Source organism: Cetorhinus maximus, chromosome 7 (assembly GCF_964194155.1).
Source record: "Cetorhinus maximus chromosome 7, sCetMax3.hap1.1, whole genome shotgun sequence".
In the NCBI taxonomy this organism is placed as follows: Eukaryota; Metazoa; Chordata; class Chondrichthyes; order Lamniformes; family Cetorhinidae; genus Cetorhinus; species Cetorhinus maximus.
The window spans coordinates 50,260,726-50,275,331 of record NC_135885.1 but is presented as its reverse complement, the minus strand read 5'-3'; the positions used below and the strand labels follow the sequence as shown (position 1 = coordinate 50,275,331).

Here is a 14,606-nt window from a genome sequence, read left to right as displayed (position 1 = left end):
AAAGACTGCCTAAAATTAAAGAAATAAAAATCTAGACAACCAGTGCATGGATTACTCTTCAAACAACTATCACTAAGGGTATCTCAGCCCAATCAACACATGGGGCCTCCATATTGCTGCTCTCAGTAGGCAGTAACCCTGGATATCACACATCTGACTGTTAAACCCAGTTCACAATTGGGGTTGATAAACCTTACCTGTACCACATCATAGAATTTGGTTAAGTGAATATAGCCCTTTGGGGGTGGTTGTGGAGAGATAAAATGTGCAATTCATCTTTGGTAAATAGACACTTAGCAATAGATGTAAATTTCTCAGTAACTCGGTAATTCTTTTCAGCCACTTGAGAAGGTTAATCAAAATGAAACAAAACTATTGTGTCTCCCCTCTGCAAGAAAATTTTAGTTGTTCAAATAGTTTGGCTATTGCTATGTTGAATATATCTTTATATTAGTTGCTTAATAATCAATTGGTGATTATAACTCCATGGGGCAGGAGTTGGCAAGCAGAATCACAACCATGTGCATAATAATGTAAAATTGTTAGTCTCCCACTAAAGATTCTGTCTAAAATGGTCCACAGAACAATTTTAGACCAAGCTTTAACATTAACTTTAATTAGCAATAGCGTAAATTAGTATTAAATATTGTCACGCAGGGTATAGGATGATTATTAGCATTTGTGGCTATTATATTTGTGAAAGATGGGTATTACCTTAAAAGGGAATGGAACAACATGACACTTTACAAAACTTGCACGAAAAAGACACACAGTAGTTTTTTTCAATATCTAATGAGAACAACCCCAATTTGCCGGAATGGCTTTCCAGGCCCAAATAGGATCAGATAAGCACATCAAATCATACAGGCAAACTTGAAAACCAAAGTGCTAAGGTTGCATGTAGGCATCCCTAACATCATTAACATACTGGGTATTTTTTTGATGGTGGATTCTATATAAAAAATGCTGGTATACTTGAGGAAAAAAATTGAGTTCAATATCCCAGTGGCCTTACTCCTAATGAGCATTAGCCACAATGATCCACCCTCCTTTCATTAACCTATTGCATAATGTGCCCATCGGGGGCCAGTCTTGTCAATCTGCTTCTCGTCAGTCATTACAATCAATCATAATTGCTGCCTCGCACTGTCAGCAGAACAATAACCATCCCTTATCCCATTTCCTTTGCGCCAGACATTGATCTCAACCTGAGCACCTTCTCCTCCTTTCAGTGTCACCTTGATCCACCTTTTGTCTTTCCTCAAAAAATCTTTGTTCTCCATACCCCTCCCCCAAAACCTCATCTAAGTTTCAAAGATATCCTCCACCAGTCTCTGCATTGAAAAATTCCTTAATTGCCATTACCATCTCCTCACCTTGCCTCATCTCCTTTAACTGTTACCCGAGGCTCATTAAACTTCCCTGAATAGGTCACCATATGAACTGTCCTAATCATTCAGATCAACTCCCACAACTTTGCCATCTCAAGGCCTCTCTACACCCATGCTTTTAATCAGACACCATCCCCAGCCACCTCCTGAATCCTTCATCACTTAATATTCCCCAACCCACTTTCAACCATGCATCCTTCTCTACCACCCCTAGAAAGTAATATTCTTTCATGGCACTTCGAAATGCAGTTCCAAGCTGTCAAATGCTTAGCCTTTAGCCTTCCATTCACCTCAATACTTCTGCAGTTGTCGATAAACTTAACAAACTCTCTCGCCATCACCTTTGAAGCTGCTTTGCCAATTAAACACTTATCTTCTCATGGGCTTTTTTGTCACCAAGACAATCCTGCTTCCACTACTCCCAACCTATAACCCTGTCCAAAAAGACAACCCTTCCTCCCAGCTCCAGTGCTTAATCACACATTTTTCTCTAATCTCTCAGCTAACATTTCAGGTTGATGACCTTCATCAGAACATCACCTCCATCATCTTAGATATAAATGGTGGACCACATCACAAAACCGTCTCTATACACAGTGGATATTGAAGCTTCAAATCGTTTTTCCTTCTCAGCCAAGTCTTGCTTTCAGCTTTTAAAATAACTCCAGGGTTTGATTAAGATTTTGGGTACCAATTCTTTGACCTTGTTTTTCGATATGGAATAATATGCACCCAAAACTTAAATCCCTGCTCAAAAGCATTCACCTGAAGTACGTCCCTGGACAGCTTAATACGGATAACCAAGAGGGGAATACAATTACAAAAGTCACAGGTTTGTCTCAAGGTTCCCTGGTTTTGTTCTAAGTCTCACTACAGTTCTTCAGGATAGCTTCTAATCTTACAAAGTTGTTTTGTTCACTTGAATCCTCCATGTGAAAGAAAGAGCTTTTAGCCGTCTGGACATGGGAGTTGCTGAAATCTACAACTCAATATTCCTGATTATAACAGAAAATTAGAAAAGCCAGGTTAGGCAGGCAACCACAGCCCTCAAAGCTCTTATCATGAATGAACAATCTTTGGCAGAAACTTTGCTAGACAGTTACCAAAGATATGACTGTTGCTGCAGATGTGGAGACAATGATTTGTTCCACCCATGGAAGGGCTACACGTGGACATGGTTACCATTGCTTTAATGTAGTTTGCGAACATCGGACGAGAGAGAACTCCAAAGTGATGCCTCATACTACTGTTACAACCCTGCTGAGACACAAATATAGAGGCCCAGTCAACTGACATACTGGGAGGATGAACAGTGCAGTTTAACTATAGCCCAGTAAGGAGTTAATCTTGTTAAAGGAAGAGGGTGGAGGGGCATAAAAAAACCTGGTAACCAGAACTGATTAATGTCATCACCAGTTGACTTTGACCACCTGAATATAAACAGGATTATAATAATCCACTGGAATCCCAGTAATTATGTAATTACTAAATCTCAGCGTATGGAGAAGCACTTCAAAATTATGGATGGAATGTTAAAAATTAATAGTCATAACAGAAAAGATAATCTATCAGATTATGGACCAGCAAAGTCATTGACTGGGCCACAGAAATGCCACTCAATTACTTTAATTATTTCAATAAAATGAATAAGATGCAACCAATTTCATTTAAATGACAAAAAAATTAATTTTGAGTACAATATCTAATGATGCAGAACCATTCCATATCAAAATAGAAACATGATTATAGGATTGTTTGGAGTTACATCATTTACAGGCTTCTACAACTGGTGCCAAGCATTTTGAATGCACAAGAATTCTTATATAAGTAATTCACTCAGAGTTGTAAGCCTTATACTTTATTTAGAAAAAAAACTGGCATGTTGCTGTATGTTTATCTAAACTACAGTCTATTTTGAGTCCCTCAACAACCAAAATCCATAGAAAGCTATTGAAGTTGAAAAGAAGTTTATTGTACATGTAACCATTTGAGTAAATATATACAAAACCTTTTGTACTAACCCCAGTATACATAAATATATTTGCAACACAACTGGTTGTCACTGTTGAGAACAATTCTTATTGATAAACTGACAATTTAAAATATATTCCAAAATGCAAAGTTAACCAGTAAGAAATCATGTTTCTAAAAAAGCTTGATGAAAGAAATCAGTCTGTCTGCTAAAAGTATTTTTTTTAAAGCAACAACTTACCAGTTACATTTTAGTAGCTCTTATAAACAGATCACAGCAGATATGTTTACATGTTTAATCTTCTGCATACTACATCCACTCTCAAATAATTAATTTGCAGGATGCTAGGCATGTATAAATACTAAGTATCAAACCCTACATGGGATGTGCAGAAGGCACAAGAGTAATCACCAGGCTTTCAGATAAATAATAGTCAACTGACATTGAAGTAACCATAAACATGTTGAATACAATTTCATAACCACTGATTATTCAAGTACTGCAGTGGCTTGAGGTGAAGATCCACAAAGAAAAATACTGTGCCAATGTTGCTGCTGAGATTTCCACCCAAATTAGACTGTTCGCCCAAATGTTTTACTTACTTTTAAAACAAAAACACAATTGGAGTCATAAATTCATAGCTTGTCAAAACTTAATATTTTAGTGAAATGATTCATAAATTTGCTTAAAAAGCACAAACATACATCATAGGTGTAAGATATTAAGTGCCAAGAAAATTGGTGGAAACCTAAAAGTGAAAGGAGAACAAAAACACCAGTAGAAAAAGCGAAGACAGCATTTGGAAAAAAAAGGACTGTACACAACTGCAGTGACAGCAAGTCTTTTTTCAGTTATGTTAGAAATCAAGGACAATATTGATCCTTCAAGGGATGTGCCCTGACAAGTTAGATAGAAACCAAAGCATATCGCTGAGGAGTTAAATGCATCTTTTGCATAATTTTTCCACTTGGAAAGTGGTCATAGTACAAGAACATTATAAGAGAGGTGTGTAGCTAAAATTGACTGCAACAGAAGTGGCTTTTGCCAAGATGAATGTATTTATGCATAAATCCCATTTCCCCAAAGTGTTCATGGAACTGAGGAAGATGATTTGCAAGCCACTGCCATACACATATATACAGGAGCTCACTCAAGTCCAGGAAAATTCCCATACATAATTGGATCACAATGAGCCAACCTATTTAAGGCAAGATTAAATTGCACCATGGCAATTAAGTTTCAAGTCTGACTTCAGTAATAGTGAAAACTGTTGAAAAGCATATGAGATACAACATGCACTTGGAAAATTCAGCCATTATTCAGGACAACCTGCATGGTACATCACTCTAACAGAGTTCTTTAAAAGTGACCAGAATAGCATAGAAAGTTAGTCTGACTGACTTCCAAAGAGCATTCAGGAAAAAGCACTGCACAGAAAAATAAATAAATAAAGGACTATAGAATAACTATAGTGGTTCCTATGACATAAGCAGAGAGTTGAGGATTGTTCTTAATGGCTTTCGAGGTTTCATAGTATTTGACAGGTGTTCAAAAATCATGAAGGGTTTTGATAAAGTAAATAAAAAGAGAAACTGTCACCAGTGGCAAAAGTCATTAATCACAGGACCTAAATTTAAGATAATTAATAAAATCACAAGGGCTGACATTGGAGGGTTTTTTAAAAACACAGCAAGTTATGGTGATCTGGAATCCATTGCCTGAAAGGGTAATGGAAACAAACTTTAAAATTTAATAAATTTATCCAATTTGCTTTTTAAGAAGAAAGATTTCTAGGGCTTTGGGGAAAGGGACTAATTGCAAAGCTCTTTCAAAGAGTTGATGGGCCAAATGTTCTCCTTCTGTGCTATCATTCTATGATAAGATCAACAAGTGCACTACTTCAGGCAGGTTTATGCTATACATCTGTAAAAGGGTACAGACCAAGAGAAAGACATAGCAGGGGAGCAACTTGATCATTTCTAAGATGCACATTGTGAGGTGGCTACAGGCACAGCAATAGTGTTTTTAGGACAGCAAAAGGTACAAAAATGAAGAGCATTATACTAAGCACACTCGAGGGTTGTCTCCGGTTTGAATCCCTGTACAAGGTGGAAATATTAAAGCTCAGAAAATGGTGCTATGAGGGTAACTAGAGTAATAACAAAGAGAATAAAAGGGGATACACACCTGGGGCTATTTGCTTTGGAGAAAGAGAGGATATAATTTGTAGTTTTGAAAATGACAACTTGATTGCCTACCATTAAATTAGATTACTTGAAATGGATAAGGCTAGAAGCCATGCCCAGAAAATCCATAAGCATAGAGCGTTTGATAAAATGCAAGAAATAAATTGTTAAGACAGGTGGCAAGTAGGGGATCCCTAGTCATTCAAAGTGGAACTAGAGGATGTTCCACTTCCATTTATAGAATGAGTTGCCTGTCAGCTGTGCACAACTACCACAATCTTCGGGAGTTTGCTTCATTGCCTTAGCAGTTGGAGAGAAACTTTCCAGTCTTTCCTGAATTTGCTGTAGTTTGTTTTGTCTCTATCAGTATACAGTTCAGCTGGGGAAAAGAAGAACGATGCATGTGGCTGTACCTTTTACTGGTTTAAAGTCAGTTTGATGGGACTGAAGGCTTTTTTTTAATGGTCATAACCAAATGTTTAGTATCGTCTAACTTATAATATAATGAAGCCTTTGTATTAATATACTAAATTTACAGTCAAGTAGTTGAACCAAAGAGCACCCAAAATCTTCAACTTCATGTTGATCACAAAAATTCCTTCCATCTTGTTAACACTTCCAAATGATGGAAATGTGCAGCATAGCAACCAAGATGCAAAAATGAATTTAATTAAAAAGAGTTCACACAAGGAACCAAAAAAACTGGTTAACTCCAGAAAATCAAAGTAGCAAAAGGGTTTTAAAAAAAAAACTATACGCAAGTTACAGCTATTTGTAAGCATGAAACTGTTCAGACACAGCTCAACCGGAGGACAGAGGTTAAACCTAAAACATTTTTAAAAAAAAACTGTTTATATTCCTCCCTGCTATGTGACCAAATACCTTGTTAGGGCAATCTAATCAGTTTCAAGAAATCAACACATAATAGAAGAAAACAATGATATTTCCATACTAAAACATTATTGGAAATTACTATTTAAAAAGATACTAAAAAGTTATTGGAAACGTCCATTTAAAAATATACAACTTAAAGCTTAAGTAATTTGAAAGAACAAAAGGTTTAGAACTCATTTGATTAAAAAAAAAATTGGGTCTCAATTTATGATCAAACTGATGTTGTCACTCAATATTACTGCTAAAATCAATTTAACTACATTTTATGCAACTTATTCATTTAAAAGTTAGAACTGAAAAAAATCTGTAAACATTTTAAACTTCACCAAACCCACAACTCCATTTATTAAGGAACAATGCAATGTGACACAATATACCATGTGATTTTATCTTAAAAGGACGAGTTCTTTTGGTAAGAATTAAGCAGCCTCTACTGTTTGAGGTATTGAAGACATGAAGCATGCTGCCAATCTAGTGAATCTTCAAAAGTAGCTTTTTTCTTAGGTAGGTAGGCAAGCAAGTGAAGTGTTCAGAGTTTAGAATTACAAAAATCCCAAGTAAATGAAAAAGATGCTTTTGTAATAGTTATTTAATGGATGTTGCTAATCCATTTATAAGCTGCCATGCTGCTGCAGTATTCCAGCAACACAGCAGATACTGCACAAGATTTCAACATGGTGACTTTAAACAGAGTACAGCATAAACTACCATGGAACACATTCCTAGATGTCACCTCAAGTTTTCATTCACTATATAAACTGTCACAAGTAGCATTTTGACTTAGTTATACATTGGTGAGGGTTGGTTTAGGTGGAAACAGGGATTTGCCCATCAGCTGTTCTCAAGCATGTTAAAAATTAAGGTAGCTATTTACAATTTGTGTTTAATCTGTGAAGTAGTACACTTAACTCTGGGGTGAGATAATTTTCACACCCTTAGTACTAGGAACTATGAAATAGGTATGATTGATGGCTGCACCAATTTTCAAGTTATGCACAACATATATATACACACATTGTGCATTTCTCAGTATAAATTGCTTAACCTTCAAGTACTTTTACAAAAATAAAATGGTTTATTTTCTGCTTTATTTATTATTCCAGAACTCCATGGATTTTACAGCATGGTCACATTTTAAAAGATGTATGTATAATACTACATTCACAAGGAGTAAACCCAACTTGCTAAACAATGATGTTTATGTGGTTGCTGTTCTATGCTACAAAGCCTGAAGCATTTACTTCAATATAAAGATTCAAAACAAAAGATTTTACATAAGAAAAACAAAATTCAAGATCTACATCACATTAAAAAACAGTGTCAGGTAACAGCAGATAAAACTCAACTGATTATTTAAGTCACCAGATATCCATATACCTTAAATTGTCACAGAAGGGAATGGTCTATTGTTACAATTCAAAATGTCTAAAATCTGCTGTGGACTTTGTTTGCATCATAATTACTCCTTTGATTTCCTCTACCAAAACCACCAGGTGTACCACTCACACCCACACCTGCCATGGGTTGTTGAGGAGGCGGCTCAGGTGCAGGAGTTCCACTCAGGTTTCCCCTATTGATCATAGGAGGAGAACCCATTTGACCAGGACCTCCTTGGGGAAATCTATCATTGCGCTAGTGTCCATTCAGATAGCAATTTAAAAAAAAAGTCCATAACACGTTCCATTGTAGGAACAAACCAAAAGATGGCAATTTTATGGATTGATTGGCGATATTCCCGTGTTGGTGTCATGAAGTTTGGCAGGCAGTCCAGCAGTACCAGGAACATACAAAAAGGAGATAGAAAGGAGCAATTACATTAGTTAATGTATTGATTAATGGTGCTTTGAATTATGAAAAATAATTGATATTTCACAGCCTACATTAAAGTTGACACAAAAAGTATCTACAGCCATAATACAAAGGGTGCTTCCAACTTTTTGTAAGAACTCCAAACTGATAATGAAAATTCATCACAATACACTAGATTTTTAAATTATAAATCTGATTTTCTCTGTACTTTAAAGACCCAGGTTTACTGTAAAAGCCAAGTTTCCATGACAAACATCAATAACACATGGCAAATCTCAAAACATTAATTACATAAGTTGTAATTATGCAATCAACTAAGGAATCAGAAATCTTTTCCCACACCTCAAAGATAGATTTGTATACCTCAAGCTGCAACCATTTTTAAAAAAAAAAAATCACCATATCTTTTAATAACTGACCAGTTCCACTTTCAGCAATAAAATATTAAGTATTTTTTAATATTACCTCATTTGATATCTCAGTTAATGTCAGTACCTGCTGGTTTACATGGTGTTAAAAATTTTGGTCTGCTGCTAAATTTATGTCACCTTCCAAAACTTAATATTTACATTAGGGTTTACGCAAATCATAGTATAAATGAGCACAATGTTTTTATTTTTTCTGAACTCATTTTAAATAATTAGATCAGGGGTATCCTTTTGAAGAATGCCACAAATAGGAAATGTGCAATGTATGATTCAATTGTTTCAAAACATGTGCAACCTTCAAGCTCCTTCGATACTACTAATTGGACCATGCTATTTTCACCACAATCCCTGCTTTTCACTTAGCCTATTCTGAGCATCCCTAGCCCACTCAAATCCATCTCACTGCTCCTCCTCCACTTCTCTCTCCCACCATTTACACTTGTTCCCTACCCTGATCACCTCCACTACCCTCACTCCTCTATGTAATGCTCAATCACTTACTCCCCACTTCTTCCGTCTCCTCTTCCCCGCCACTTCTTTCACTGGGATCTGTTTCTCTTGTCTTGTATTTCGTCTTTCCACCTTATTCAGTCCTTCTTGCACCTCCCCTTCCCCATCTTCCTCTTCCTGCAATTCCAGCTCCCTTACTCTTCTCCACCCAACATCCCCACCCCCACCCCATCCCCCAACAACTCCCACCCTCTTGTCCAACACGTTCATCAGGTCTTGTTCGCTTGACTTTCCACACCTTCCTTTTCTCTTTCCATTTCTCACTTTTTTAATGCATCTTTGCTGCTTTTTGCAGGAATAGTGGACAGGGAAGTCACACAAACAGGAGTTGCAATTGTCCCTTGATTTTTCATAGTCTTGGAGGAGGAGGGTGCACTCAGGGATGCTGGCGTACATAGGTTCAGTTACTCTGCGCAAATCTTCTTAAAAGAGCTTACTGGGTTGCTCTGAAGTGGCTAAGCCTTGACTGCAATGAACTCTCATATTCGCTGAAAAGAGCAACAGTGAATATGAAAAGCTCCATGAATGAAAAGCCCATATCTGAAAAACCTACTAGCAGAAACAGCAGATTTTCCAATGGGGAATGAAACAAAGCCTCCAGCTCTTATTGGGGGTGTACTAGGCCTCTCCCGGTTGTACTGCTCTCCTCAGGACCAGCTTTACCAACTTGACAATACAAGTTCCAACTGAAGCACTGTACTGGATGTGGAAAATGAACAGAATCCTACTGCATTGCCAAAACTGCAGCATGGATTCATTCCTTACCAGCAGATTTGTGTGGGATTTTTCTTGAAACAGAGAGCTGCATTATGGACTATTTGGAAATGGCAGATACTGAAGACCACATTTAAAGGGGTACCATTTTGATATGGTTTAATCAAATTATCAAAATGCTAGGTATGAGAGCAAGAAATGATCTTGGATCGGAAGATCTGGAATCCATACGGGTGGAGGCAAGAAATAACAAAGGGAAAGAGACACTGATGGGAGTAGTCTATAGGCCCCATAACAGTAGCTATGCTGTAGGAGAGAATAAATCAGGAAATAATGAGGGCATGTAAAAAAGGCTGTACATTAATCATGGGTGACTTTAATCTTCATGTAGGTTGGGAAAATCAAATTGGCAGAGATAGCCATGAGCAAGAATTCATAGGGTGTATTCGGGGCAGTTTCCTAGAACAATATGTTATGGATCCAACCAGGGATCAGGCTATTTTGGATGTGGTGATGTGTAATGAGGCAGATTTAATAAATGATCTGAGAGTAAAAGATCCCCAAGGAAACAGTGACTATAACATGGTGGAATTTAGCATTCAGTTTGAGAGTGAGAAACTTGGTTTGGAAACAACTGTGCTAAACTTAAATAAGGGTAATTACAAAGAATAGAGTTGGCTGGAGTGGACTGAGAAAGGAGTTTAGCAGAAAAGATGGTTGATGAACAATGGCAGACGTTTAAGAAAATAGTTCATGACTCATAGCAAAGAAATATCCCAGTGAGGAAGAAGGATTCTAGTAAGGGGATAAACTGACCATGGTTAACCAAGGAAGTTAAGGATAGTATCAAAGTGAAAGAAAAAGCATACAATGTGGCAAAGATTAGTGATAAGACAGAGGATTGGGAAGTTTTAAAAACCAACAAAAGATGACCAAAATAATAATAAAGAGGGAGAAAATAAGCTTTGAGGGTAAACTAGCAACCAATATAAAAATGGAGAGCAACAGCTTCTTTAAATATATAAAAAGGAAGAGAGAGGCCAAAGTGAATATAGGCCCCTTAGAGAATGAGGCTGGGGAAATAATAATGGGGAACCAGGAAATGGCAGAGGAGTTGGATAAATACTTTGCATCAGTCTTCACGGTAGAAGACACTAATAGCAAATCAAAAATGCTAAATAATCATGGGGCCAAAAAAAAAAGGGGGGTGGTGGGGTGGTGAAGGAAATAAATACAATAACTATCACTAGAGAGAAAGTATTAGGGGAATTAATGGGGCTAAAGGCCAATAAGTCCCCTGGTAGGTTGCATCCTAGGATATTAAAGGAAATAGCTACACAAATAGTGGATGCACTGATAGCAATCTTTCAAGAATCCTTAGATTCTGGATAAGTCCTAGGAGGATTGGAAAACTGTCCTTATTCAAAAAGGGATAGACACACAAAAAAAACAGGTAACTATAGGCCAGTTAGCTTAACATCCGTCACTGGGAAAACATTAGAGTCTATTATAAAGGATATAATAGCAGAGCATTTAGAAATGCACAATATAATCAAGCAGAGTCCGCATGGCTTCATGAAGGAGAAATCATGCCTGACAAATTTATTAAAATTTTTTGGGGAGGTAACAAGCAGGATAGATAAAGGAGAACCAGTAGATGTAATATATTTGGATTTCCAAAAGTTGTTCGATAAGGTATCACACGTAAGGCTACTTAATAAGAACCCATGGTGTTGGAGGTAGTATATTAGCATGGATAGAGGATTGGCTAACTAATAGAAGACAGGGGGCATTTTCAGGATGGCAACCTGCAACTAGTAGAGTGCCACAGGAATCAGTGCTGGGGCCTCAATTATTTACAATATATATTAATGGCTTGGATGAGGGAAATGAATGTAGTATCACCAAGTTTACAGATGACACAAAAATAGATGGGAAGGCAGGTGGTGAGGATGACACAAAGAGTCTACAGAGGGATATAGGCAGGTTAAATGAGCGGGCAAAAAGTTGGCAGATGGAAAATGTGAGGTTATGCACTTTGGCAGGATGAATAGAGGAGCTGAATATTACTTAAGTGGGTAAAGACTGAAGAAAGGAGGGATTTTGGGGTCCTAGTGCATGAATCCCAAAAAGCTAGCATACAAGTTTTGCAGGTAATAGGGAAGGCAAATGGAATGTTGGCCTTTATTTCAAAGGAAATGGAGTATAAAAATAGGAGTCTTGCTAAAACTATACGAGGCACTAGTTAGACCACACCTAGAATACTGTGAACAGTTTTGGTCCCCTTATCTAAGGAAATATGTACTGGCATTGGAGGCAGTCCAGAAAGGATTCACTAGGTTGATCCTGGGTATGGAGGGATTTTCTTATGAGGAGAGGTTGAGTAGGTTGGGCCTGTAATCACTGGAGTTTAGAAGAATGGGATGCAACCTTATTGAAACATAAGATTCTTAGTGGGCTTGACAGGGTAAATGCTGAGAGGTTGTTTCCCCTTGTGGGAGAGTCTAGGACAAGAGGGCATAATCTCAGTGAGAGGTCACCCATTTAAAACAGATGAGGAGGAATTTCTTCTCCCAGGGTAGTGAATCTGTGGAATTCTTTAGAGGCTGGGTTGTCAAGTATATTCAAGGCTGAGATAGACAGATATTAATTAGTAAGGGAATCAAGGGTTATGGGGAAAAGGCAGGAAAGTGAAGTTGAGGATTAGCAGATCAGCCATGATCTCACCGAATGGCTGACTCGATGGGTTGAACGGCCTACTTGTGCTCCTATGTCTTATGGTCTTGTACTAAACGAAAAGAGTTTTGTTGTTTTTGTATTAAAAAGTCCATTGGGAAATCCCAAAACAGTAATGTCCTTTCCATGCACTAAACAGATGTTAGATAACACATAGTAAAGCTAATTCCCAACGTATATACGTATGGCTTATATAAGCTGATACAAAGGGAGAATATCAAGTTGGTTCCCATTTGCAACAAGCAGCAGCAAATGCAGTCCAATCAAATAAACAAAATCCATCTTACCGGTTATTTTTCTGTGGCCAAATATACCATATGCTAACGTAGGTAAGTGGATGTTTGCTACTGGTTCATGGGACAAAAAAAAAATACGACCATCCTGTCACCTATAGCAGTTCTGTCCTCTCAGAAATTTTAACAATTATGAAATCTACTTTTCTTCTGGCTAGTGGTTCAATTCTGGGTGGGAGAGGGGCCTTTTTAAAAATAATTCTGTCGCTGTACCAATAAGGAAAAAAGTCAAAAAGATTTTTTAATAAAAAGTTAGCGATAAAACTAAAATGGAAGGCAGCACACCACTGAAAGAGGAAGATATTGGCAATATTTTTTTCAGCTTGCAAGGATGTCCACTTCTATCTCTGCTTCCTATTTGTGAAACTATTCTCCATTACAGAAGAAAATTTCAGATCAGAGATGGAACCTTCTCTATATGCTCAGAGTTACATTCCAGCCCAGGTCAAAATACATAAAAAAGCTGCTAGCCAGAGTTCACAAATTTTAGAATTTAAAATCCAATACCTGTGCTTGTTACTAGTACTTGAAAAATCTTAGCTTCTGATGACTTAAATAAATGTAACCATTTTAAATTGGCACACTCTGATATGGGCTGCACCCACTTTTGAAGTTTATTTCATTTTTTGTCTCTATTTTATTTTGTATACCAAATTCAAACAAACAATTCAAGTTTCCAATTTTGATCAGAAGTAGGGCTAGAATTTCCTTTTTTCCATTATCTCGAGCATAACCAAATCTAACAGTACACAGGATATTACCTAGGCATACAATATACCCCAAAACTGCTGAGATATGAATGGAAATACGAATGCTTACAGAATTCTCAGTTTCCCATTTTAGCATTGTGCTGTATTACTTTACAGTTTAAATTCTAGCCCTGGCAAACTTCAGCTTCGCACAAATGTGAAGATGCAAACAATTTTTTGCATGAATTAAGAGTTCAATATCCGAAAGATATGTTTACACTTTCAGAAAGCTTGGCACATTGTTTAGACTGTGCAGTTCTGTGCTGTATTTACAGCAAAGTTTGAAGTGTCATAAACAATTTCTGTGACATAGCCTAGGAAACTTGAAATGATTTACAGCATTGTTTTAATTTTATGCTTGCTTTGTGTAAAGTGCAATGGCAGATGTCTCATATGAGCCAATGCTTAGTGTTACACAAACCCCTTTAAAAGATGATATTTGGATTTTACTTAAACTTTGTCCTGAAATATGACATAGAAAACTTTACCAAAATTCGAACTGGTCTTAAGTCTATCAGAATATATAAAAGTACAGTCATTTAATTTGACATACTGCATGGTCCTCCAAATACTGTAATCATTACCATAATTTATGTTTCCTCCAATAACTAGTGCGCTTTAAAAAAACTAAAAATTAATCCTAGATAAAATTACTTGTCTATTGAAATTCACAATCCAGGTTTATCTGTATACCAAAATATTAAAGCATGAATATCTCATGAGCTTTTATTAATAGCTATACTCCGAATATGCCCAATTTCAAATGGACCTATACTCATTTTACAATTTCAATACTGTGCAATCACTATCGTTACAGTATTCTATAATTTTCACTCCATCATACGCATGTATAAACTGATAATTTGTGCATCAGGGCACCCATTTTCCTAACTTGAGGATCATCTAAAACATACCTGATGACAT

The 14,606-nt window shown here is 36.9% G+C and overlaps 1 protein-coding gene across 7 annotated transcripts in view; it reads right to left on the bottom strand.

Moving 5' to 3' along the window:
* Window positions 1-14,606, bottom strand: part of pspc1 (paraspeckle component 1) — a 109,454-nt gene that overhangs the window by 49,555 nt on the left and 45,293 nt on the right. For 4 of the 7 annotated variants that reach the window (XM_078545473.1, XM_078545475.1, XM_078545472.1 and 1 more), the window contains one exon: window positions 7,513-8,075. The exons of the other annotated variants lie outside the window; for them this stretch is intronic. In XM_078545473.1, the coding sequence (XP_078401599.1) occupies window positions 7,869-8,075 (207 nt within the window). In that variant the 3' untranslated portion in view covers window positions 7,513-7,868. Of the gene's footprint in view, window positions 1-7,512; window positions 8,076-14,606 lie in introns of those variants that run through there. 7 annotated transcript variants of the gene reach the window in all.